We start from the raw sequence: 26,870 nt of genomic DNA, 5'->3' as shown, positions 1-26,870 counted from the left end.
TGTCAAGGTGGAAGAGGTGAGCCTCATCCTGATGGTAACCTGTTGGCCCCAGATGTTCTGGTTCTACCCCTCTTCTGGTTGCACCCCTCCCCATTGAGGACATCAGCTCTCTCTTCAGCAAGACCTTCTGTCCTGGGCACCTGGGCTCATTTTCAGCCTTTTTCTGAGGCCAGGCTTTGAGCCTGAGATGGCTAATTATTGGGTTTCCCTACGCTGTGGTTAACACTCTTTAGAAAGCCCGGGGCCTTATCAACAACGGTAGTATGCTCCTATCCTTGGGGAGTGTTTCAAATATGTGGCAATTTGAGATGGGTGGATCTCCTCTATTGCACATCCCATGATATGATCCATTTCCTCCAGGAGTCCGAACTGGGCTCCGGAAACTGACAAGGTGTTGTTGCCACCTTATTGCTCAGTTTCTCAAAGGTGCTGGCAGTGTCACTCCATACTAAGGCCAGCTGTTCCTCCTTGGAATTTGGAGGTGGTGCTGTCAGCCATGGCTTGACATACCATGCCTCCAACCACAGCTCAAATGAATTGACCCTGGTTTGGAGTGATGTCATTTTCTTTTCGAAGTAGGTTAACAGTAGGTTATATTTATAACCCAGCTTTCTGATTGGAGGGAGTAGCTCTGCACCTCCAGGCTGCTCTGAAACATGTTCCAGTCAAAGTTAACTGAAGAGGCCATGCATGCGGGCTGCTTAAATAGCCACATGTCTCCAATCGGTGCGTGGCTACCACAGGAGATGTGTCTTAAAAAGTATATACATCAGCTGCCACCATGAGGGTCAGTTCCTGTACATATGGAACATGTAGGGTGGAGAGATCTCTCCACTTAGGGTGACACATGTAACATACTGATTTCTGTGCTCCACACTGCTACGAAGACTGAGTCATTCACAAAAAAATGTTCACACCGTTGACATTTTTTTTTTTTGTCTCTCAAATCCTAGGGAGTGTAAAAATATATGATCAGACAAAAAGGCATAATAATGTAATAATGTAAGTCGTTTTTATTGACATTTTTCCATTGCTTCCAGATTTGTATGCCGATGATTATTGCTGCACAATGCAAGTGAATGCAAAATAAAGGGTGTATCAGATTAAATGATTAATTTAATATAATGTTCATTTGAGACTGTCCTCCTGTAAGCAACTACCCAAAAAGGTAGGGGGTTGTTACCACCCATAGTTACATTTTATTGTTAGATGACCTCTAGCATTTGGGTGGGACAGTAACAGCTGTTTCAACACCAAAATGACATATGCTTACGTTCAAGTGATAAAGCTCTCTAGTGGTGGTAGTAATTAGTACGAGAGCAAAGAAGGAATTGAATTGATCTTATTATAGAGTCACAAAGTCAACTTAGGGTGGAGGTCGGGGTGGAAGTGTGGGTCAAAAGAACAAAACATTGGCCATGACGAGGTCCTCTAACCTAATTGAAGTATTTATATTAACCGAAACCATGATTTTCCCTAAACCTAACTAACTTGTTTTCATGCCTAAACCTAACCAAACATTTACCATAGTATTGTCACATCATGGAAGGGTTATTTATTTATTTTAAAAAGTGATTTTCAACAGTTTTTCACAGCACATCTACCGTCACCAGTAGGCTCATATAGGTCATATCAGAGAGTAGGGACAAACTACTTCTACTGTCAACTAAGTCTGAGGATTTGTTGACTAATTTTCTGATTTTGTGGTGCCTCGACCCATGATAGCTTTTTTTGTGTTTCTCTCTGGTCTCATCAGGATGATATAACATTTGGGTCCAAACAGTGCCACCAAGAGGCCAAAACTGGAGGCCAGGATGGCAAAGACCTCCACTGCATCTGCATATTTACCTGGGGAGTTGAAATAAGCAGGGATAAAGGCCACCCACACAGCACAGAATATCAGCATGCTGAAAGTGATGAGTTTGGCCTCATTGAAGTTGTCTGGAAGATTCCTTGCCAGAAATGCTAACAGGAAGCTAAGGATTGCCAGTAAGCCAATATAGCCCAGTAACACTGCAAAACCCACTGTGGACCCAACTACACACTCATAAACTATCTTGTCATTGTGGTATTCAGTGTTTTTATGTGTAGCTGGTGAGGAAGAGACAATCCAAGCAGTGCAGATTGCTGCCTGAACACAAGTAAGAGCGAAAACTGTCCCTCTCTGCTGCATAGCACCGAACCACTTAAGACTGCCCCCACCTCCTGGCTTGGAGGCCTTGAACACAGCCAGAACCACCATGGTTTTTACCAGGATACATGACACACAAAGCACAAAGCTGATGCCAAATGCTGCATGTCTCAGCTGGCATGTCCACAGTCTGGGACGGCCAATAAACAACAATGAGCAGAGGAAACATAACTTAAGTGACACCAAGAGCAGGAAACTGAGTTCTGAGTTGTTAGCACGCACCACCGGTGTGCTGCGATGGTTAAAGAAAATGCCCAAAACAATAGCACAAATAAATGTGCCCAGTAGTGAGGTGGTTGTCAAGCAGATACCCAGAGGCTCATGGTAGGAGAGGAACTCTGTTTTCTTAGGAACACAGTGGTCACGCTGTGGGCTGGACCAGAAATCCTCTGGACAAGTGGTGCACTCCATGGAGTCTGAAATTAAGGGGAAGTTGGTGAGATATATACTTATAGTATATAATATCCTTAAAATAAAGTAAAAATATTGAAACATGAACACCCACCAGTCCCATTGCTGATCTCTCCCTCAGAACAAGGGATGCAGTCAAAACAGCACTCAGGTTGCCCCTTCTTTCTGGCCATGCGGGTACCCGGAGGACAGCTCTCACTACACACTGACCGGGGTGGCTGTAGGAAGAGAAATAAATCTGTCATTCTATATTATTACACACTGCTAACATCCATAGTCCAAGAAAGGATAGATATCTGAAAAAAACAGAAGTGACCTCTTTGGATTCAAAGTTCCAGAAGATTTTATCTTCATCAAGTTTGAGTTCTTCAGCTTCGGAGGTCGACTTCTTAACCTCACCCACAACCTGAACTTTAGTTCTTCCATCAGGGAGCCACAGCCAGTTCATCACGTCATATATTGGTAAGACATCGCCATTCTCATCAAATGACACTTGATCACCAAATGGTGTGGTGAAGTTGACCTTTTGCAAATAATGTACAAGCTACAAATGAATGGAGAAATATTTTTAAAAAAATCAACAATAACAAAATAGATAAGGAGTATGAAAGACAGATGGTTATCCTACAGCTGAAATGATTTGGAACAGAATCACGACATTTTTATGTGTATAAGTTTTATGTAAGAAATTAGAGAAACTGAAATCCAGGCTGTTGTTGTAGTCTAACTTGTTTAATATCATTAGTTAGTCACCACTGTCACAAAACAAAATGGGAATGTGTTTTATCCAGCTACGTCTAGTATTAAATATTTTTCAGTTGAAAGAAATTATTGACATTAATAGCCAGTGTACAAATGTTAATATTACATGTCTTTTTTTTCATAATGTTCTATACTAACAAAACTATATTCAGTTAAGTACCTCATGGTGTAGCAGCTGTTTTCAAAACATAAACAGGTGGAGCGTAAATTGATATCACACCTGCCATGGCTCCAGTGTTTGCAAATTGGCACAGCTGTGCCCGGTGAAAGGCCCTCTCCCTGGCACACAGCGCAGCATATTATCGAGGGCATACGCCAGAGCATACACAGCCTTGTAAACATTGTACTCAGCCCTGAGGTTGGAAAGATCCAAAAACTCAGTCTCCACATTTTCAATATCTTCCTGTCCAGTGCATAGGGCTCCCTCATCTTCCACCCAACCTGCTGGAGGTGGTGCAAATCGACATTGAAATGTGTATTCCCAAAACTGTCTCACCTGAAATATATTAAAAACCTAGTCTCAACAAAAATATAATATAAATGTTATTGCAATTTTAGAATCAGACAGTATGATTAAACTCTTACCATACTATTTCCATAGGTATTGTTGTAATTTTGTTCAGGACGTATTCTTATCAGAAAATCCCCGAGCCCTGGTATTTCTCCTCGACGGATGGCAATGCCCAGTGTTCCACCCAGGTACGGCATGAGGTGGGGGGTCTGGAGCACAGCAGCTGCTGTCCAGGCCTCACTTGCAATCCACTGCAGGCCTGTCACATTCTGCCTCACCACCTGTACATTGCATTATAAAAATCATATTTTTCAGACATCTGTTAAGACAAAGCAGCGTACTTTGTAGAAAATATCTAATGTCTAAGACAATTCCACTCCTTGGCTTTTTTTTGTGTCATGGAAGCACAAACATAAAGAATTATGGAGTGCAATACACTCAGTTCAACATAGGGTCTGCATATTGCAAACTAGGTTTAAAAAAAGCAGTAACTATAAAGTGAGTTAAATAAGCAACACTGTTTATTTCATGCATAATGGGTGGTGTGGACTTTATCAAAATGCCAAACGGTAGCTTACAACAAGCTGAAGCTTGTTGTAAGATTCTTTTTATAACATAACCCATTTAATCAAATAATTAGACTAATTTAATATTCATTTAATTGCTGAGGACTGGCTCTTTCATGCTATCCGCTGATGAAAATCCACAAATGTATTCAAATACTTCTAGAATTGTTTTCATCTGACTAAATATTCAACAATCTGAAACATTTGACATATTGTATATACAGGTAACTACGGAAACCTGGAGAGGCAAGTGAGCGGAGAAATAAAATTCTGGTGATCCTTTTTCTAAGTCTGACCTAAAAAGCCTCTTGTGGCCGAAAAGAGTATTACAGCCACAAACACTGACAAAAAATACATTTTATCACGTGCTGAACCTTTCACTGGTTTTCATATATAAAAACAACACACACACACACACACACACACACTTGTTTCAGAGATGAAAGAAAATTAAGGAACTTTTGAAAGATTATCCTGGTAATCCTTTTTTCCCTCACTGTTTCTTAAGTCATAAACACAGAAGAGAAAACAATTTAGATCAGATCTAGAAAATGAATCCCCTGAATTTTTTTTCTAAGTTGCTCTCAGGGCTTCCATAGATAACATTATCAGCTGGATATGAAATTTGCTTTTGTAGATACTTTTTTTGATTGAAACTGACGATAATTGACACAATATTGGTCAGTGAATTTCAGTTTAGACAAAGAAAAAAAAATCAGTTTTATATTTCTTGAAATCATGGACTTCCAAATCATATTATATTTGATTTCCAACCTCTTCCATTAGTTGGATCATGTGGATCTCGTGTGCAAACACAATGACCACACGAGCTGTTGATGTCTTTATCAAATATACAATCCTCTTGAGTTCACTTGGGTCACTGTCCCAGGGCAACACCTCTAGGTAGGCCAGACAACCTCCACCAGACTGAGCCAGGTCAGACTGAAAGGACTGGGCAACATGGAGTCCATAATCATCATCACTGACCAGCAGGCCTACCCAAGTCCAGCCAAAGTGTTTTAGTATCTGAATCATAGCATGCACCTATGTGGATATGTCATAGTGGAGGGATTAGAGGACAGATTAGTAAATTTTTTCAGAACAACATATACAACTAGCTTCAGTTTTTTTTAATTTTTATAATACTGTATTATATATGTAAGTTTCACAATGGAATCACAGTTAATTACTGCCATTAAGAATTCAAAAAAGTTTTGTTTTCATTAGGGGCATTTTACACAAACTTGCTTTACTGCCTGTGAAACATATTTTGCCTTTTTTTTTTATTTCTAGAACAGAATTTCACCTGGAAAGCATCACTTGGGATTGTTCTAAAGAAGGATGGAAACCTTTGCCAATCAGTCAGGCAGGAACATGTTGCAAAATAACTCACCTATGAGGAAACATACAGTATGCACTCAGATTACTCAATTCAAGCAAGTAAGACCTAATCAAAATACTTTTATTTTTCAACAATATATCACTTTTAAAGATGGAACTAATTCCAAGGCAGTACATCAAAAATACAACAATTCAAAAGATAGGAAACTTACAATAGGCATTCTGTATAAACCTAGCACATTGGAAATGGTGATCGAGAATGTTGAATAGTGATCACCCACAATCCCCACAACTGGAGGGGTCCCTAAACAGTTCTCCTGAGGCAGAAACTGCTCCTTTTGACCACTGGCCAGTGATAGTGCCCCACTGAATCCAATAATTAATGCACCACAGTTATCATACAGACTGTATCCCAGAGTCACATTAGGTAGCAGGTTGGAGTTCTTGTTGACCTCATCAATAGCAAAGGCCATGGTCATGGCGTGTCTGAACCCTAGAGTGTCAAAGCTAACATATAAAACGTCACTGTTAATCAATAAAACCTAATATATCACTGTGAGATCTGTATAGATGTGTAAACAAAAACAGACCTATCTCAATAACCTATTACACATTTGTAGTAATACACATCTTACATTCTATTTTAATATTTAAAAGGTATAGCTAAAACTTTCATGCCATTTTATCTTACACACATTTCATAAGCATTTCAGTACAGTGACATTTTCTTCCTTGAGCTGAATACTCTGACCAGAAGTGTGTGAAACTTACCCTTTGCAGCTTGGCTGTTGTGGCTCTGAGGTAAATGTCCACTCAGGGAAAACAGAGGTGTAGTGGACTTCAAACAGCCCACCCAGAACCACATCGCCAGGCTTGCGCATTTCATTAAGATGAAACTTTCTCAGTAATTTACAAGATGACAGTAGAGAGGAAGACACAGAGCCTAAAGAGGGGGAAGAGCAAAGAAACAAGATAAGGTAGACACACAACAGCAAATGTGAGTTAGGAGCCCCCCCCATAACTGCCCTCCCCCCTTCACACCTGGTTCTATTCCTCACACAAGGTTTCTTGGTTTTATATGCAGAGCTCTACCATCCTCTTTGCACGCTTTCTGTCATTGTTCAATCCGTCACAACACCCATCAGCAAATGGGGTATGAGGGCAGGACAAAACACACACATCAACTTAATTAACCCATGTAAATATAACATGTAAAATTTAATTTAAATGTTATGCCACACATTTTGTAAATCATTTTGAAATTTATCTTCTGTTGTTTTTCTACTGGAAAATTAAAGCCCATCTTTTTAACTATTTAAATGCATTTTGGAAATATCTGGGGATCGTAATTAACTACATAACACTGATTACGAGTCTATTGTTTTAGTCCCCTTTTCTTAGGTGAGCAAGGGTTCTTTTCTCTCCTTTTCACTTTTATTTTCATTCTGTTGGACGGACACATCCCATAGCTTCATTTTGTCATTGAAATTTGTTAGGTTTGTGTGGTAGTTCAACAGTGCCTTTATGTAACTCTTAAAGGCGAGCATCATAATGGACTTAACCATGTTCAGTCAACCTGAACTTCAGTTCTTCCATCAGGGAGCCACAGCCAGTTCATTATCTGGCATCACCATTTTCATCAAATGACAATTGATCACCAAACGGAATGTTGAAGTTGACGTTTTCCAAGTAATACATAAGCTACAAATGGGAGAGATGATTTCAACAAAAGGCTCATAATGTACTTTGTTCTTGATTGGGTAAAGGTTTTATATGTCATCCTAGTGTTCAAATGAGGAGTAAAGAAAATCTAAACTTTCCAAATTTGAGAGATTGTCCTCCCATGAAAAACGATTCCACGTGTGGAAACAGCTTATTGCGACCTATAGTTGTGTTAAATTGTCAAGCGACATCTAGTGCCACATAGTGTGACCCAAAAAGACACGTTTATACTCAAGTGACAAAGCCCTCTATTGGCTGTAGTAATTATGATGGGAGCAAAGGAGGAAGTCAGTTGATGTTGTCATAGAGAAATAAATTCTTCGTAGGGAGGAGGAGGGATGGGTGGAGAAAACATTGGACTTTAACTTTGGAAACCGCTGTTTCTTGTCCCCATGACTGTTCCACAACCTTAACCATGTGTGTATTATTGTAACTGTGACGATGAGGTTCTCTGACCTTTACAAAGTATTAATATTAACCCAAACAATGATCTTTCCCTAAACCTAACCAAGATGTTTTTTTGTGCCTAAACCTAATCAAACCTTTACCATAGCGTTGTCGCAACATAAAGGGGTGAGTTATTTATATTTCAACAGTGATTTTTAACAATTTATCTGTGGCATATCTCCTTTTGCCATTGGGGCACTAATTCAGGAAATGCCCCTATGGGTTATACTAGAGGGTAGAGACAAAGAATCTATATGGTAATTTAGGTCTAGAGAACTAGGAAGTTTGATCTCTAGTAAGTATTGATGAACCCTGAATTTTCAGTCTGACTGTCTCCCTGTCAAAACAAACAAACAAACACAAACCTTTTTTTCCCCCTGATATTTCTGGGATTAAATATTTTGTTTCATAGTCTTTAAAGAGAATCAGTAAGTTAATAGATGGCATACTGATATTAACTTAATGTAATGTCTTTTTTTTCATAATATTCTACTCTCTGAAGTGAAATCATTAAGTACCTAGAGGTGTACCATCTGTTTTTAAAACATATATAGGTGAAGTGTAAGTTATATCACACCTGCCATGGCTCCAGTCTCTGCAAAGTGGCACAGCTCTGCCCACTGAAAGGCCCTCTTCCCAGCACACAGCAAAGCATGTTATCAAGGGCATACGCCAGAGCATACACAGCCTTGTACACATTATATTCTGGCCTGAGTTCTGACACATCCAAGAGCTCAGTCTCCACATTCTCTAGACCTTCATCTCCAGCGCATAAAGCTCTCCCAGCTTCCACCCAACTTGCTGGAAGTGGAGCAAATCTATACTGAAATGTGTATTCCCAAAACTGCTTCACCTGAAATGCATTAAAAAAACTACATGTTAACAAAACTTATAACAATATATTATTCCTGTAATGTGTCATATGATTGTAAGGATAAACACTCACCATGCTATGTTCATAGTCATTGTTGTGATGTTGTTCAGAATTAATGCTTAACAGGAAGTCCCTGAGCCCTGGTATCTTTCCACGATGAATGGCAATTCCCAGTGTGCCACCCAAGTATGGCATGAAAGCAGGGGTATGGCCAGACAACCTCCACCAGACTGAGCCAGGTCAGACTGAAAGGACTGGGCAACATGGAGTCCATAATCATCATCACTGACCAGCAGGCCTACCCAAGTCCAGCCAAAGTGTTTTAGTATCTGAATCATAGCATGCACCTATGTGGGTACAGAGAGGAGGGATCAGTGTGTGGGCTAGAATATCCTTTAGTGGACATTTGCCTTTACTTGTAATGGAATCATAGTTAATTAATCCCGCTAAGCCTTTTCACCTAAATATATGTAGTTTTATTAATGATGCACAAATATGATGTAAATATGTTTCATGCGTATGTTTAATTGCCAAGACTCATTTTCAGGTTTGCTGTACCGTACTTGGGGCATAAAGGCAGTTCTTGTTTGCTGGAAAGCATCACTTGGTATTGTTCTAAAGAAGGATGGAAACCTTTGGCAAACGCTCAGGCAGGAACGTGTTGCAAAATAACTCACCTATAATGAAATACACATAATGCACACAGGTTGTGTGCATCTTGTGCAAGTTAGTAGAGACATTCAAAATATATTACTTATCGTAACTATGTATAATTAATTAAAATACAGAATGTTAAAGACAATTACAGACAGGAATCTCACAACTGGGAGTTTGAATAAGCCCAGGACATTGGAGGTCGCAATAGAAAATGTCGAAAAGGGATCATTACAATCCACAGGACTGCTGGAGTAGAAACTGCTCCTCTTGATCACTGGCCAGTGACAACACAGCACTGAACCCAATACCAAGTGTAGCACAGTTGTCATAAAGACTGTATCCAAGAGTCACATTAGGTAGCAGAGATGAGTTTCTGTTGATCTTATCAATAGCAAAGGCCATGGTCATGGCATGCCTGAAACCTGGAGGGTCAAAGCTAAACAATATCACTCTTAAACATTAAAAGGTAATAGAGTAACGATAATAACCTCTTATGTGTGTGAGACTTACCCTTGGCAGCTGGGTGGATTTGGCTCTGAGGTGAACTTCAGCTCAGGGAAGACTGAGCTAAAGTGGACTTCAAACAGCCCACTCAGAATTACATCACCAGCCTTGTGAATCCCATTAAAGATTAAACTTTCTCCGTAATTTACAAGATGGAGAAAGAAATACTAGAATGAGTTTAGAAATCTTTCTTTCCTCTGGTAATGTTTGTTAATATGTCAACTGTGCTTTATATCTCAGACCCAAACAAGAGTAAGATACTTAATTACAGTGGAACTGAAAAATGAGGAACCACAAAGCAATAACAGTAAAGAAAACAATAATCAGTTAACCATAGCACTCAGATGGAAATGGTAATGCATACTACTGGAAACTGAAAAACACAGTTCTCCTTTTTTGCATGAGTTTAAATTCTTATTTAGTGAAAACTGGAGGCCTACATCCATAACAGAACAAAAAAGTCACGTGTAGGGAGCTAGATGTTATTTAAAGTATGACTCTGTAAGACTATAAAAAGAAATGGTAAGAAGAGGGAGACAGTAACTATGTGTGTGTGTGTGTGTGTGTTTGTGTGTGCGTGTTTGTGTGTGCTTGTGTTATCAATTCAATCCCCAAATTAGACATGTTTTACTGGTAAATATGGCCATTCAGTTACATTTCATATAGTGTTTGCTACAGATGGCACCTTAAAACATGTCAAATGATAAATTAGTCTAAATGTTGTTTCACAAAAGGTTGCCATAAATCAAATAACATCCATGTTCTTATGGGTAAAATATATTTCAAGATTATTCTCTCAGATTGCTCTTGAACTTCTTATAAGCATTAAACACAGTAAGGAATTAACAATTGTATTCACCAAGGTTGTTTTCCATGTCTTTTTGTGACTGGGCTTTGGGTCAAAGTTTAGAGGCACTGAAATCCAAACTAAATGAAAGAAAAATGTTCAACTAGCAAAGAGTACAACACTTAAAAACAAAACAAAAATCTGGCTCATTCTCTGACGACTCAATTCAGCTGAATCTCTCCAAATGTGAAATTCTCAAAATAAATAAATAAATAAATATAAATATTGTGGATTTTAATTTATTTAAACAAATTATAAAATTTAACTGGGTTTAACTTCTTACAGTGTCCTTATGCAGCTTAAAAACTCCCAGTAAACCTTTCAAACTATCATGACAAGGCCTTACTATTTCTGCCACTTTCATGTGGGTATTGTATCTCTCTTGATTCATGTGACATTTGGACTGTTGAAAAATACAATAAGTCTCTGTACATTAAAAAGGGAATGACAATATTTTGGTTGTAAATGAATTCATGAAGACCAATGGCCATGCAATTATTAATATTTCATTCCCATGTCTGTTTTGCTTAAAATTAGTTTTAGTTAACCAAAGCAATCTGTGACTAGGTCTTGTCTTTACCCAAAGCTTCACATATGATATCAGATCACAAAAGGTCAGATATTTTAGGTATTGGTGGAGAATGACAGAGCTAAAACAGGAGTAAATATTGGACTAACATCTGTCAGATGGAAAGAAAGACAACTGGATGTATGAGTAATGGTTTACTAACATACTTACGACAATAGCAAGTAAAAGTAAAAGTAGTAAAAAGTGGTAATTAAAAAAAAAGAGTCTGAGCAACCACAATAGTCAAAAATTACCTTATTTCTTTTCATTCTTTGAGGGTTATTAGATGGAGTGTGTTGTGTCATTGACTCAAGCAAAGACACATTGTTCAGAAAGTTCAATATATTTTTTGAGTAGTTCAAAAGCCAATTAATGTAATTAGTCAAAACAGGCAATGATAGAAATGACAGAAACACTAGAAAACTCAGTTTTTTAAAGTTTATTTATATCTTACAGTTTCTGGCATCCTATTCCTCCATGTAAGCTAAGTTTTAAATTTAAAATAGGAGGTTACTTGTGTGTCATTTCATGAGAAGATGAATAAATTTAAAATACAGGCTGAATGCAACTGATTGATATTTAAGAGTTACTTTTTATGATTTGGTGATGCCTCGACCCATGATAGCTTTCTTCGTGTTCCTTTCTGGTCTCATCAGGATTATGTAACATTTGGGTCCAAACAGTGCCACCAAGAGGCCAAAACTGGAGGCCAGGATGGCAAAGACCTCCACTGCATCTGCATATTTGCCTGGAGAGTTGACATAAGCAGGGATAAAGGCCACCCACACAGCACAGAAGATCAGCATGCTGAAAGTGATGAGTTTGGCCTCATTGAAGTTGTCTGGAAGATTCCTTGCTAGAAATGCTAACAGGAAGCTAAGGACAGCCAGTAAGCCGATGTAGCCCAGTAACACTGCAAAACCAATTGTTGAACCAATTATACACTCATAAACTATCTTATCATTGTGGTACTGAGTGTTTTTATGAGGCCCTGGTGATGAGGAGACAAGCCAGGCAGTGCAGATTGCCGCCTGAATAGAAGTAAGAACCATAACTGTCCCTCTCTGCTGCACGGCACCGAACCACTTCAGACTGGCTTCACCTCCTGGTTTGGAGGCCTTGAACACAGCCAGAACCACCATTGTTTTTACCAGGATGCATGAGACACAAAGTACAAAGCTGATGCCAAATGCTGCATGTCTCAGCTGGCATGTCCACAGTCTGGGACGGCCAATAAACAACAGTGAACACAGGAAACATAGTTTAAGTGACACCAAGAGCAGGAAACTGAGTTCTGAGTTGTTGGCACGCACCATGGGTGTGCTCCGATGATAGATGAAGATTCCTAGGACAACAGCACAGATAAATGCACCCAGCAATGATGCGATTGTCAAGCAGATGCCCAGAGGCTCATGGTAGGAGAGGAACTCTGTTTTCTTGGGAACACAGTGGTCACGATGTGGACTGGACCAGAAATCTTCTGGACAAGATATGCACTTCATGGAGTCTAAGAAAAAAAGAGAGGATCGTCTTTTTTCTGCAATTTTTTTTTTGTTTACAATTTTTACCTTTTAATGCCAATTTATCAGCTTTCCATTATTTGTTGCCATTGTAACTTCTAACCTCTACCGTCTACTGTAGACCAGCATAACACACACAGATGGGTTTGTTCTATCCCAGCATAGCCCCTCCACACAGCCACCCTAACCAACCATATTAGTTGCTCGTGCAGAATCGACATATTCCCTCCCAGCTGTGAACCTTCACAGTTATGTTTGTTGAGCCACTGATGCCCGCAATTGTACCAATGATTCTGCAGTGGTGGGCATATGCTTTTTTGTCTTCATCACCTGGGCACTGAGGAGACGATTCCTGAATACAAATTCATATTCCATGATCTAATATACCATGTTATATTATAAAATTAGATTGACACCAACCTGATTCGTTGCTGAACTTTCCGTCAGAACAAGGGATGCAGTCGAAACAGCACTCAGGTTCCCCCTTCTTTCTGGCAATGCGGGTTCCTGGGGGACAGCTCTCACTGCAAACTGACCGGGGTGGCTGCAGGGATTGTAAGAGTTATATAGCAGATATTCCACACCGTTCGATGCTGATATCATGTGTAATTAAACACTGAGGAATAAACAAGAATAAATAGAAGTAACCTTTTTAGAGTCAAAGTTCCAGAAGATTTTTTCTTCATGAAGTGTAAGTTCTTCACGTCTGACGGGGGACTTCTTAACAACCCCCACACTCTGAACTTTAGTTCTTCCATCAGGGAGCCACATCCAGTTCATGATATCATAGATTGGTAAGGCATCACCATTCTCATCAAATGACACTTGGTCACCAAATGGTGTGGTGAAGTTTACCTTTTCCAAGTAATACACAAGCTACAACGGGGTGAGATAATTAAACAAAAGATAAATCTTGTCACAGGGAGACTTTAAAAAATTCATTGTTCTTGGTTGGCCATATGCTTTCAGATATTCTGTGTGATAGATTTGCTGGATTTAATCATAGTAGTTGTAGTCCAAATATAGTGCACTAAAAACATGAGAATTTATACTCTCTAAATCTGACCAACCACTGTTGCCTTTAATTATGTTTGTTACAACAAATCAATTGAATCTTATTTTGTTTTGCAACTTCTAGGATTAAAGGTTTTGTCTTCTACTCAAAGACAATAAAGAGATTCAAACCCACTGGTCGTAATAATACCACAGTTAATAATGTCTTATTTTCCTTAAATCTATCCCAGGAAACACCCCAAGTGGTGGAACAAAAACTAAACAGGTTAAGTGTAAATTGATATCACACCTGCCATGGCTCCAGTCTTTGCAAAGTAGCACAGCTGTGCCCGGTGAAAGGCCCTCTCCCTGGCACGCAGCGCTGTAAGTCATCAAGGGCATACGCCATAGCATAAACAGCCTTGTAAATATTGTACTCTGGCCTGAGGTTAGAAACATCCAAAAACTCAGTCTTCACATTCTCTAAGTCTTCATCTCCAGTGCATATTGCTCCGTCAGCTTCCATCCAACCTGCTGGAGCTGTGGCAAATCTACACTGAAATGTGTATTCCCAAAACTGCCTCACCTGAAATGTATTTAAAGTCTTAGCACAAATAACAATATTCTATTAGTGTGATCACAGATCTGATTGTAAGATTAAAACCTTACCATGCTATTTCCATCAATATTGTTGTCATGTAGGTCAGGACGTATTCTTATCAGAAAATCCCTGAGCCCTGGTATTTCTCCTCGACGGATGGCAATGCCCAGTGTTCCACCCAGGTACGGCATGAGGTGGGGGGTCTGGAGCACAGCAGCTGCTGTCCAGGCTTCACTGGCCATCCACTGCAGGCCTGTCACATTCTGCCTCACCACCTGTACATTACATTTTATTAAATATAATTTTCAGACTCATGTGGAACAGATATAGTCTACTTTGCAGCACTAAAATACTACAAAATACAAAACTAAAGGTCTAAACCTTGGACCAATGTAAGTCAACAACAACGAGAGAGGTGATCAATTTAAAGTGTGGTTAACACTCAACTCTTTGGTTAAATAGTTGAGTTACAGTAAAGATATGATACTAGTAGACAACCTATATAATTACTGATTTTAGGATACAGCTGTTAGGACCATGACCATAAATACTGGCCCATTTTGAGTTTTTTTTTTTTTTCTCCACTGTGAAGTTTACAGTGTTTTTCTCCAGTGTTACTACTTTAGAAAATAGTTATCATAATTGAATCTGTGATGGATGCAATAGATAGATAGATGGATAGAAAGATAGATAGATAGCTAGATAGACAGATACATAGATAGATAGATACCTCTTCCATTAGTTGGATCATGTGGATCTGATGTGCAAACACAATGACCACACGAGCTGTGGATTTCTTCATCACTTCCACAATCCTCCTTAGTTCAGCTGGGTTGTCACCCCAGGGCAATATCTCTGTGTAGGCCAGACAACCTCCACCAGACTGAACAAAGTCAGATTGGAAGGATCGGGTAACATGAAGTCCATAGTCATCATCACTGACCAGAAGACCTGCCCACGTCCAGCCAAAGCGTTTTAGTATCTGAATCATGGCACGCACCTAATAGAATACAGTTTGGAGGGATTAGTGCACAGATTGGAATAATCTTTCATTGGAAATTTAGCTATTCATGTTTTACAATAAAATCCCAGTTAATTTTTTTCCATTGTGCTATTTCTTCTAAAGAGTCCAAGAAGAAATATTTCTTTATTTGGGGGGACATTTTTGAAGCTCACTACACTTCCTGTGAAACATATTTTGCCTTTTTTTATTTCTAGAACAGAATTTCACCTGGAAAGCATCACTTGGTATTGTTCTAAAGAAGGATGGAAACCTTTGGCGATCACTCAGGCAGGAACATGTGGCAAAGTAACTCACCTATAAGGAAACATACAGTATGCACACAAAGTTTTGCTTCTCATACAAGTCAGTAGAAACATTTCAAATGATTTCACCTATTTTAACAATTCATCATTTTAAAATCTAAAATAAAAAGTTGACTGCTTACCAAATAAAGGCTTGTTGGAGAAGCCCGAGCTGAGATGCAATGTACATGTCCTATCCTACCATATCATTTGAAATTCATTCAAATAAAGCACATCAAAAGTACAACCAAGCTTGAAGAAAGGAAACTTACAATAGGCAATTTTAATAAACCTATCACATCAGAGGTGGCGATAGAAAAGGTTGAGAAGGAATCACCCACAATCCCCACAACTGGAGGGGTCCCCAAACAGGTCTCCTGAAGCAGAAACTGCTCCTCTCGACCACTGGCCAGTGACAATGCAGCACTGAATCCAATTACAAGTGTTGCACAGTTATCATACAGACTGTATCCCAGAGTCACATTAGGTAGCAGGTTGGAGTTTTTGTTGATCTCATCAATAGCAAAGGCCATGGTCATGGCATGCCTGAACCCTGGAGGGTCAAAGCTAGCACATAAAATATCATGATTAACCAGTGAAAGTAATATGCTCTATACAAGAATCTGCACATGTTTATGTTGCATGAGTGTGAGACTTACCCCTGGCAGCTGAGCTGATTTGGCTCTGAGGTGAACGTCAGCTCCGGGAAGACTGAGGTGTAGTGAACTTCAAACAACCCACCCAGAATCACATCACCTGGCTTGTGCATCCCATTTAGATAAAACTGTCTCCTTAATTTACAAGATGAGAAAAGAGAGGAAGACTCAGACAAGAAAAAGGAGGAAGAGAACAAAATCAAAATCAAGTAGACATACAAGAAAAAAAATGTGTCTAGAAATGCCCCCATAACTGCCGTCCTTCCAGCACCCATTTCTAATCTTCACGCACTTTATATGCAGGGTAAGGTCATTTACTTTAGAGATTTTCATCATCGTTTAACACCGCCCATCAGGGCATGGGAAGCTGTGTGGGGGGAGGGCATACACATATCATATTATCTCTACAGACACAAAATGTCATGATTACATCATTTATGTAGTGTCTCTTTAATGTTTGAAGTATTAATTATTCTGCTAACGTGAAGTTGTAACTTGAATTTCTGTCTCTCAAACACAAAGAGAACCAGGGGAACACTCTGAAAGTACAGTGTAGATGAAAGATAAATGAGGTGTATGTTTACATATGTAGAGCTGTGTTTACATAGAGGCCCTAGGTCAGAGGTCCCGGGCAAATTTTACTTACTATAATAAACCTCATTGCAGAGAGGTAAATAGAATCTAAATTTCTAAATATAAAGTTACAGACGCTGTAATATGAATGACAGCAGCCCTGTCAGTTAACAATTCAGTTCTACAGTATATTGAATCAGTAAAAGCTTGTTGAAACAACTATGAATTTATAGCAGCTAATTCCAGCAATATGTTTCAGGGTCAGTAAGGGTGTTTGCATGTCAAGCTCATCATCCTTTAAAACTCTGTTGACATCAACATCAATAATATTCTTGTAAGATACTAACTAACAATGGCTCTTAAAATCGTAATGGCCACCTTTTGTCTCCTTGTGTAAACTTTAGAGTACCCCATATAGTGTGGGAGAGAAATGTTTGGGCCTTTGTAGATCTTTTTGCATTGCACTGTCTCCTCTGCCTTTCTCCACACTTTGCTGGTCTAGAGCCAAGAACTGCTAAGTGCAGGGGCTGAGGGGTGGGATTATCGTACCCAACAAGACCAATTAAACTTTGTGACCACCGTTTTTAACTATTTGGAAATGTTCAAAATCAGCATCAAATGCTTAGAAGCCAATAGCTTGCAAAGCCAGAAACAACACTTGTAAACAGACAATGTGGTCTGCCATTATTGTTGTTGTGCTTGGTGCTAGCATTGCTTGGAAAGTGGAGACTTATACAGACGTATACAATGACGTAATGAAATGGCTCTGCAGTGGCTCTCTAGCCCATGGAAAAGCAAACTGGTTCTTAGAAGGTTTGCAAGTTGAACCAACACCAAACTGGCACTGGCACCAGTCCAGAACTAACACCTAAGTTTGCAATGGTGGAAAGGGCCTATGAGAGTATTCAGTGAGCAAGTGTGCCATCCACATGATCATTAAATGATGTTAAGTATGACGATATCTTTTATTTAGTGTTTTATTACTAGCATCTGATGCTTCTTACAGGAAGTACTAGACAAGGGTAAGGCCAATTCTACTCTTGTGGTTTATTTGGCTGCAATTCCTGTTTCTCCTGTGGGGTTTGGTAATGTACTGGCAGTTCAGCACTGTCTGATAAGAAGGTTTATGAGGGTATCTCTCCAGTTATGCGGCATGCAAAGCTTTGGTCCCTAACTGGGCCCTGACCATTGTGTTAGGGGCACTTGAACTCTTTTGAACTCCTTTGGCTTTTTCTCAAAACCATGCTGTTCTTCTTTGACGTCAGCCAAGCGAATAACTGAACTGCATGCATTATCAGGCATCTTGCCTACACTTTTCCCCCAAACTATGGGAAGGTAATACTGTGTCCTTCCCAGTTTTTGTGCCTAAGGCTAGTGAGTCTTCTTATAGCTGCCCTATACAGGAGCTGCTGGTGTCTGTTGAAAGCATTATGCATTTATTGCATACAGCTTTTAGAGGTTTATGAAGAACAACCAGTTCTTTGTATCTTGAACTTCTTCCCATAGATGCATAGAGCCCCATTCTCTCCAGTATCTATCCCAGTGCATATTGGATACTATTGTACTGGCTTATGAAATCTATGGATTTAGAGCCTCCAGGAGACCTGTGAACACATTCCACCTGGGCTATGGTTACTTCATTAGCCCTTGGTCATGCCAGAATGCACTTGCCATAGTGAGATACCTTTGAGAAATCTCATAGAACCGAGGTTACCCTGGTAACAGAACATTTCACTGCAAATTAACTTGAAGAGATTTGATTGCAGTGAAAAGAACCATGTCTGCATGAATGTTTCTCTCTGCCAGTTACCACCTTACCTGAATGGAATAATGAAAATATGCTGGTTTGTCCACACACAAACCAATATGCAATCATTTATTTATCATTGAATTGTTTGACCCGCGTAAACACTGCTGCACCATTACTATGATGCAATGTTATACAATAGATTAAACAAAATGATAAAAATATTTTAGCTAGCCCTTTCTGTACTTCCTGTTGGCCATTGAAAAACACACCATTTAAAAAGAAAAGCCCTTTAAAGAGATAGACAATGCAAGCTTAGTTGACTGTTGCATTGTGTTATGAATGCATCGTAGTCAAATTTGACCATGACTTTATTGACAATATTCACTATTGAGACCTTGTACATAAAAAAAAAAAAAAAAAAGGTAAGGTAGTGGTGAGGTTTCTACTTGGGTAGAATGGTGCAGAATACAAGAGATGGTTTATGTTCTAAAAAGTAAAGATGGATCAAAGTGTAAGTGATTTACTTGTGCCAACCCTATGCCATGTGAAATAAAAGTATATGATTGTTTCTGTCAACAAATGGTCGTACAACTACCTCGCAGAGTCAGACGGTTTAACACATATTTTGTGTCTTCCAACTTCCAGGAAAAAGTAAATGATTGGGCAAAAAGGCAATAATGATAGAGACTCAGTTCTTAATTAACAGCTTTATTCCTCCTTGTTTTGTTCTGCTTTTTTAATAATATGTAAATATAATCTTAAGGTTAAAAAGAAAGCTACTTTTATTGTGGATCAATTATGAGAAGATCACTCTTGAATGTAAAATACAGACAATATCAGAAGTGCCTCTTTAAGTCTTTGGAGTGTCTCGACCCATGATAGCTTTCTTTGTGTTCCTCTCTGGTCTAAGCAGGATTATGTAACATTTGGGTCCAAACAGTGCCACCAAGAGGCCAAAACTGGAGGCCAGGATAGCAAATACCTCCACTGCATCTGCATATTTGCCTGGGGAGTTTATATAAGCAGGGATAAAGGCCACCCACACAGCACAGAAGATCAGCATGCTGAAAGTGATTAATTTGGCCTCATTGAAGTTGTCTGGAAGATTCCTTGCTAGAAATGCTAACAGGAAGCTAAGGATTGCCAGTAAGCCAATATATCCAAGTAAAACTGCAAAACCAATTGTAGACCCAACTACACACTCATAAACTATCTTGTCATTGTGGTACTGAGTGTTTTTATGAGGCCCTGGTGATGAGGAGACAAGCCAGGCAGTGCAAATTGCCGCCTGAATAGAAGTAAGAACCAGAACTGTCCCTCTCTGCTGCACAGCACCGAACCACTTCAGACTGCCTCCACCTCCTGGTTTGGAGGCCTTGAACACAGCCAGAACCACCATGGTTTTTACCAGGATACATGACACACAAAGTACAAAGCTGATTCCAAATGCTGCATGTCTCAGCTGGCATGTCCACAGTCTGGGATGGCCGATAAACAGCAGTGAGCAGAGGAAACATAACTTAAGTGAAACCAAGAGCAGGAAACTGAGTTCTGAATTGTTGGCACGCACCATGGGTGTGCTCCGATGATAAATGAAGATTCCTAGGACAACAGCACAGATAAATGTGCCCAGCAATGAGGCAGTTGTCAAGCAGATACCCAGAGGCTCATGGTAGGAGAGGAACTCTGTTTTCTTAGGAACACATTGGTCACGCTGTGGACTGGACCAGAAATCTTCTGGACAAGTGGTGCACTCCAGGGAGTCTGACAAAAAGAGGAAAAATGTTAAGTGTTAATAATATGTATTTTATATGTTAAAATGTACATATCTATATTAAATGATCAGCAAAAACCTATGGTATTTTAAAAATGAACAAGAAACAGCCTCATTACTGATATTTCACTCCAAAAGAAAAGAGGGCTAGATATTTTTTTCTTGCATTTTTCCAATTTGGAATTACCAATTTTCCATGCTCCGCAGTCCTTTTCATTGCCAGCTCCTAGTTTTAGCTGGGTGAAGGATTTATACATCTATGTGTCACCTGTAACACCATAGAATTCTTCCGCTGCTTTTCTACCAAACTGCACGGAGCTTTAGTAGCAACCAAGTAGTAGGAGTTGCTATTGCAGCAACAAGAGCATGATCACTCTCATCTGCAAGTACTGCACACTTTTAAAAAAAATACATATTAATTACAAATTGATAAATTACATTATTTTATAATTGATACCAACCTGTGTCATTGCTGATCTCTCCCTCAGAACAAGGGATGCAGTCAAAACAGCACACAGGTTGCCCCTTCTTTCTGGCCATGCGGGTACCTGGTGGGCAGCTCTCACTGCAAATTGACCTGGGTGGCTAACAGGATTGCAAGAGTTATCATTGTTTTACAGCATTTGATGTTGTTATTTGAGTAAACATCAGTGAGAAAAAAAATGTAAAATCAATAAGCTAAAGTAACCTGTTTAGATTCAAAGTTCCAGAAAATTACGTCCTCATGAAGTGTTAGTTCTTCACCTTTCGCTGATTCTTTAACTTCACCCACATTCTGAATCTTTGTTGTGCCATCAGGGAGCCACAGCCAGTTCATCACGTCATATATTGGTAAGGCATCACCATTCTCATCAAATGAAACTTGATCACCAAATGGTGTGGTGAAGTTTACTCCATCCAAATAATACACCAGCTTCAAGTGGGGGACAGAAAGCAACACTTATAGAATGTAAATGACTCCATCCAAATGTGTTTGTCCTACTTTATTATGTATTCTTTGTACAAGCTTTGCTGGAATTATTATGTTTAAAGTGTAACTAAACACCGGGCTAAAAACCCATGTTTTGCTTCCCTCTCTGTTTAAAAATTTCAAGGCTGTTTTCACTTCTGAAAGTACCCAGCATCACTGGCCAGAAGTGTGCTCTGTTGAACTTTTAACCACACCCAACGCAACCAATTCTAATGTCCTGGAGTCCAAACTGTACTAAACTGCAACCAGGTGAAAAGATAAACCTCTGGTGGTCCACAAAGATGAGATTTTCAGGCTAGTTTCCATTACTCTTTAAATGTAGAAAACAGAATAGATTACCCTTTCATTATAATGTCATTTTTGAAGCACCATGAATTTCATGCTGTTTTGTCTGACCTCTGGATTACCATTGGTTTATTATCACTGTCATACAACATCATGGGAATCTGTTTTGAAAAAATATTTTCTTTTTAGTAGGGTTGCTTATTGATGTCATAGTAAGATAATGTCCTTCATTTTTAACATTATATTCTTTCTGATGAACTACATTCAATAAGTACATCAAGGTGTAGCAGCTGCATTTGGAAATATAAACAGGTTGAGTGAAAACGAAAACTGATATCACACCTGCCATGGCTCCAGTCTTTGCAAACTGGTACAGCTGTGCCTGCTGAAAGGCCCTCTCCCTGGCACACAGCGCAGCATGCTATCGAGGGCATATGCCAGAGCATACACAGCCTTGTACACGTTGTACTCTGGCCTTAGGTTTGAAACATCAAACAACTCACTCTCCACATTATGTAGATCCTCCTGTCCAGTGCATAGTGCTCCCCCAGCTTCCATCCAACCTGCTGGAGGTGGTGCAAATCTACACTGAAATATATCTTCCCAAAACTGATTTACCTGAAATGTAAAAAATATTCAGTGTAAACAAAAAATACGTACTGTATTGCTGCTGCAATTACAGGTCATATTGTAAGATTAAACTCTCACAATACTATTTCCATAGATATTGTGGTGTTGGTCAGGTTGTATTCTTAAAAGGAAGTCCTTGAATCCTGCTATTTCTCCTCGACGGATGGCAATGCCCAGTGTTCCACCCAGGTACGGCATGAAGTCGGGTGTCTGAAGTACATCAACTGATGTCCAGGCTTCACTGGCCATCCACTGCAGGCCTGTCACATTCTGCCTCACAACCTGTGTATAGTATGATAAAATAAATATTTTTTTCTAAGGCACAAATATACAGTGTTTCAATTCATTTTTCTTTTCCTACAGCAGCAAAGAGAAAAAGGAGTAATTGTATTTAGTGAATGAGAACCTTTTTACACATGTTTTATGCTTCATGTTGCTATGTAGCTGCTGTGATCTAACTCTGAGAATACGCATGGACACAAAAGATGTACTATTATACAATACCATCTTTTGTTAGCATTACAGCATATACCAGAAAATGTATAATTTTTTAAAAAAAAACCCTAGATTGATAAATGACACGTTATATTTTGAACCCAACCTCCTCCATTAGTTGATAAATATGGATTTCATGTGCAAACACAATGACCACATGAGCTGTTGATTTCTTCATCACATCCACAATTCTCCTAAGTTGAGCTGGGTCATTGCCCCAAGGCAAAATCTCTGTGTAGGCCAGACAACCTCCACCAGACTGAGCCAGGTCAGATTGGAAGGCTCGGGCAACATGTAGCCCATAGTCATCATCACTGACCAGCAGGCCTACCCAAGTCCAGCCGAAGCGTTTTAGTATCTGAATCATAGCACGCACCTAAGTGGATAGAAAACCTTGTTTCAGTTATTGTAAGAAGCACAGCAGAATCAGAGATAATTCAGCATTATGATTTCAATCTATACAGTTTCATTAATGATTCACAAAGCACATATTTCTTCATGCCCCAAACTTAGAATTTTGTTTCACTGGAAAGACTTATTTTCGAGTGAATTTTGCTATACTTTAAAGGTTGGCTGTAAAACATATTTTGCAGTTAATATTTTGCTAATAGATTCACCTGGAAAGCATCACTTGGGATTGTTCTAAAGAAGGATGGAAACCGTTGCCGATTACTCAGGCAGGAACATGTGGCAAAATGACTCACCTGATAAGAGACATAAAGTGTGAGCACAGGTTGTGTACAGTATCTCATACAAGTTGATAGACCCATTTGAAATATTTGACACTTTTCAACTATTTATCAACACTTTATATGAAATAAATTCATAAACAGCCTATCAACAGCACAGAAGAAATTTAAGCTCACCATGGGCAATCTGAATAAACCTAAGACATTGGAGGTGGTGATAGAAAATGTTGAGTAGGAATCACCCACAATCCCCACAACTGGAGGGGTCCCTAAACAGTTCTCCTGAAGTAGAAACTGCTCCTCTTGACCACTGGCCAGCACCAAAGCAGCACGGAATCCAATAACAAGTGCACCACAGTTATCATACAGACTGTATCCCAGAGTCACATTAGGTAGCAGGTTGGAGTTTTTGTTGATCTCATCAATAGCAAAAGCCATGGTCATGGCATGCCTGAACCCTTGAGTGTCAAAACTAAAACACAGAATAAAAATATTCATTCACATCACCACATTATCAAAACATTCTGTATTAATATGTATTACCTTTTACAGCTGCACTTAAACTTGTAGAAATATCTCAGTATCTGTTTAAGACCCATATAACAATATTTGACTCATATCTCATCACAGATCTTTAATGCTTTTTTCCTAATAGTTTTAAGACTCTGACAAGACAAGAATAATCTGGAAAGGTCTAAGTTGTTTGCTGTATGTATGAGAAACTTACCCTGTGCAGGTGGGCTGATGTGGCTCTGAAGTGAATGTCCACTCAGGGAAGACTGAGGTGTAGTGGACCTCAAAAAGCCCACCCAGAATCACATCGCCAGCCTTGTGCAACCCATTGAGATGAAACTGTTTCCACAATTTACAAGAGGAGGAAAGAGAGGAAGACTCAGAGAAGAAAAAAGAAGAAGAGAGCAAATGCAAGATCATGTAGACCCAAAAGAGTAAGTATATGTCAAAAAATGCCCACATAACTGCCCTCCTCTGTTTACCCATGTTATTAATCCTCATGCACAGTTCCTTATTTTTATATGTGGGGCCATCCTCTTTGTGTCCATTTCGTCATTGTTTTATCTTGCATACCACCCATCAGGGCACAGCCAGTAGTGTGGGCAGGACATAATGACTATACAATTTCAGTTGTGTACAGATGCAGAGTGTCACAATTACGCAGTTACCTATAGTAGATATAAATTGTTCATTTGCATGACACATCAACAAATATTTCAGATATAAACAGTGAACCATATTTTTTAAATAACTTTAGGCATTTTCTTTCCTAAAATATAGTGTAAAACAAAGAAATTGCAACAAAAACAGCATTTTTATTTGTAATATTTAAATCAGTACATTAAATTGTGTTAAAGGTACTGCAGTTCAATATGTGCCAGTTCTTTGACCATATATAATGCAAAGTATTTGTGTTTCTGATTAAAAATGATTAATTATTAGATGGCAGGTTTATTTTTATAAGAATGATTTGTGATTGAAAAAATGTGTGGAGCCCACCTTAAAGACACAGATGACCTATAAATGTTTCACAGAGGACACCAGAGTGTGTACTTCTAGATGTAACAGCATCTTTCACATTAAATGACTTGATGGCCTCTATGTTGAGACGTCTTCAAAATGACTGCAAAGGCTAATTCTTCAGGTTTCCAGAACGAGTATTGATAGAGAGGAATGTTCATAACTAAAATATTCCTTACTAGCATTCTCACAGAGGTTCTGGTATAAAGATTCTCTGATCTCTTGTGCCGCTGGGCCTGTGCCCACTAGGCCTGTTTGGTATCCGGGCTGTTTACTGCAGTTGCTGCAAGCATTCTCACAATTCATTAGTGCAAAAGAGTTAGTATTATCATTCCACAAAGGAGACAGCCACTCTGTCCAGCACAAGTGCACAAGTTCTCGAAAATAAGTTGACAAAATACAAGGTTTTACCATGTGGATTTTGAAACTCTGTAACAATATCTCCTGACTTCCTCCTTTGCTCCCTTCATAATTAATATGGCCACTAGAGGGCGTTATAACTTGAACATAAACATATGTCATTTTGGGGCACTTGCTGAAACGAATGATGCTGTCGTTCTTCTTGGGAATGTAGGCGCTTCTATTCAAAGGGAGTGTGGTGCAAAATTCTGGTAACAGCACCTCTGGCTTGTTTACAACTTCCAACAAATGGCTGGGAAGCTGGTGAGGGATCAAAACCTTTTTGCTGCACCTGCAACACCTACTGATTGAAAGGGGGTTGGGGATGGGGGTCTTCCTTTGGCTTTGTGATGGGGTCTCATCATGCAAGTTATCATACTCAGGCTGGCATACTTTACATCTGGGTCATTACCAATCACGTCAGCAGGGCTGGTATTGTTTTCACCTCGTGAGTCTGTGTGGGTCATCATGGCAAAATGCTGTCCCGGGGACACCTACTGTAGCGGACACTACTCCAGAGGCAGTGTTGAGTCATTTCACAGGTTTTAATATGTCTGCCTGCCTGTCTCTCAGTCTGTCTGGTCACCGCGATAGTGTCACAAATGTGCAAAAATGCAGTCACAAAACTTTACAGGTGTATAGTAAAGATCACGACAGCGTGGCTTTGTTTTCACCTTGTGAGTGTGTGTATGTCATCATGGCAAAATGTGGTCCTGGCAGACATCTACTGTAGCGGGAACTAGAGGCGGTCTTGATTAATTTCGCAGGTGTCTGTCTGTCTGTCTTTCTGTCTGTCTGTAGACAGGTTTTGTCAACATGATAGTGTCAAATCAGTGCAAGATGCAGTCACGAAGCTTGACAGGTGTGTAGCTGAGATCAAAATGAAGGCAGAGTTGGAAGATGGGTGTGGGCTGACCTGTGAGTAACAAGTAGTTTTTAGATATTTTTTATGTATGTGATAAAGTTTTTATTTTTTTTGACATGAGACTTCTATGAGGTGTGCTGTACAAATACTTTACATTATATTGGTCATATCCATTTAAACTAACAACAGACCCACAAATCATCTTTGAGCGTATCTAATTCACTGTCATACATAGTCTGAGATTGACTGATTTCCACCAGGTGGTAGTAGCAGAGTGAGCCTTTACACTAGTATCTGTCTTCTAATTTTTCATTTAACCGGTCTTTGTAGATGTACAGTATACTGGGTTGGCACCTTGTGTTCTGAAATTTGGTAGACAGCAGCAAGGCAGGTTATCTCATTAAAACGTATGGTGTTGCTCACTTAATTGC

At 39.4% G+C, this 26,870-nt stretch overlaps 3 protein-coding genes across 3 annotated transcripts; all 3 read right to left on the bottom strand.

Annotated features, from left to right (window-relative positions):
* Positions 1-1,687: 1,687 nt before the first annotated feature.
* Positions 1,688-6,771, bottom strand: LOC120792203 (extracellular calcium-sensing receptor-like). The gene is made up of 9 exons (XM_040131278.1): positions 6,554-6,771; positions 5,995-6,289; positions 5,748-5,834; positions 5,216-5,485; positions 3,950-4,156; positions 3,585-3,860; positions 2,919-3,146; positions 2,697-2,820; positions 1,688-2,607 (listed from the first exon to the last, which is right to left on the bottom strand). The coding sequence occupies exons 1-9, from the start codon at positions 6,661-6,663 to the stop codon at positions 1,688-1,690; spliced, it is 2,517 nt and encodes an 838-aa protein (XP_039987212.1). The 5' UTR covers positions 6,664-6,771.
* A 5,223-nt stretch (positions 6,772-11,994) lies between these two features.
* Positions 11,995-16,604, bottom strand: LOC120791617 (extracellular calcium-sensing receptor-like). The gene is made up of 9 exons (XM_040130122.1): positions 16,480-16,604; positions 16,093-16,387; positions 15,747-15,833; positions 15,246-15,515; positions 14,584-14,790; positions 14,225-14,500; positions 13,570-13,797; positions 13,342-13,465; positions 11,995-12,908 (listed from the first exon to the last, which is right to left on the bottom strand). Exons 1-9 carry the CDS (start codon positions 16,587-16,589, stop codon positions 11,995-11,997), a joined length of 2,511 nt encoding a protein of 836 aa, XP_039986056.1. The 5' UTR covers positions 16,590-16,604.
* A 3,045-nt stretch (positions 16,605-19,649) lies between these two features.
* On the bottom strand, positions 19,650-24,490 carry LOC120791614 (extracellular calcium-sensing receptor-like). The gene is made up of 9 exons (XM_040130120.1): positions 24,370-24,490; positions 23,820-24,114; positions 23,571-23,657; positions 23,060-23,329; positions 22,537-22,740; positions 22,171-22,446; positions 21,262-21,486; positions 21,035-21,158; positions 19,650-20,563 (listed from the first exon to the last, which is right to left on the bottom strand). The coding sequence occupies exons 2-9, from the start codon at positions 24,084-24,086 to the stop codon at positions 19,650-19,652; spliced, it is 2,367 nt and encodes a 788-aa protein (XP_039986054.1). The 5' UTR covers positions 24,087-24,114; positions 24,370-24,490.
* Between the last annotated feature and the right edge of the window lie 2,380 nt (positions 24,491-26,870).

The sequence above is a fragment of the Xiphias gladius genome, chromosome 7 (genome assembly GCF_016859285.1).
Source record: "Xiphias gladius isolate SHS-SW01 ecotype Sanya breed wild chromosome 7, ASM1685928v1, whole genome shotgun sequence".
Classification (NCBI taxonomy): domain Eukaryota; kingdom Metazoa; phylum Chordata; class Actinopteri; order Istiophoriformes; family Xiphiidae; genus Xiphias; species Xiphias gladius.
This window is presented reverse-complemented; position numbering and strand designations above follow the sequence as displayed.

Bases quoted from the DNA above. Each gene is read 5' to 3' on its own strand.
- LOC120792203 (XM_040131278.1), bottom strand. From the start codon at position 6,663: ATGCGCAAGCCTGGCGATGTGGTTCTGGGTGGGCTGTTTGAAGTCCAC. The intron at 6,290-6,553 runs GTAAGTTTCACA...TTTATATGTTAG, and splicing joins CAACAGCCAAGCTGCAAAGG to CTTTGACACTCTAGGGTTCA. The intron at 5,486-5,747 runs GTGAAATTCTGT...ATATCCACATAG, and splicing joins TCCCAAGTGATGCTTTCCAG to GTGCATGCTATGATTCAGAT.
- LOC120791617 (XM_040130122.1), bottom strand. From the start codon at position 16,589: ATGCACAAGCCAGGTGATGTGATTCTGGGTGGGTTGTTTGAAGTTCAC. The intron at 15,834-16,092 runs GTAAGTTTCCTT...GTTTCCTTATAG, and splicing joins GTTTATTAAAATTGCCTATT to GTGAGTTACTTTGCCACATG. The intron at 13,466-13,569 runs GTTACTTCTATT...CAATCCCTGCAG, and splicing joins GGAACTTTGACTCTAAAAAG to CCACCCCGGTCAGTTTGCAG.
- LOC120791614 (XM_040130120.1), bottom strand. From the start codon at position 24,086: ATGACCATGGCTTTTGCTATTGATGAGATCAACAAAAACTCCAACCTG. The intron at 21,487-22,170 runs GTGTGATATCAG...CCCCACTTGAAG, and splicing joins AAAGACTGGAGCCATGGCAG to CTGGTGTATTATTTGGATGG. The intron at 20,564-21,034 runs GTTGGTATCAAT...TCTTTTTGTCAG, and splicing joins AGAGATCAGCAATGACACAG to ACTCCCTGGAGTGCACCACT.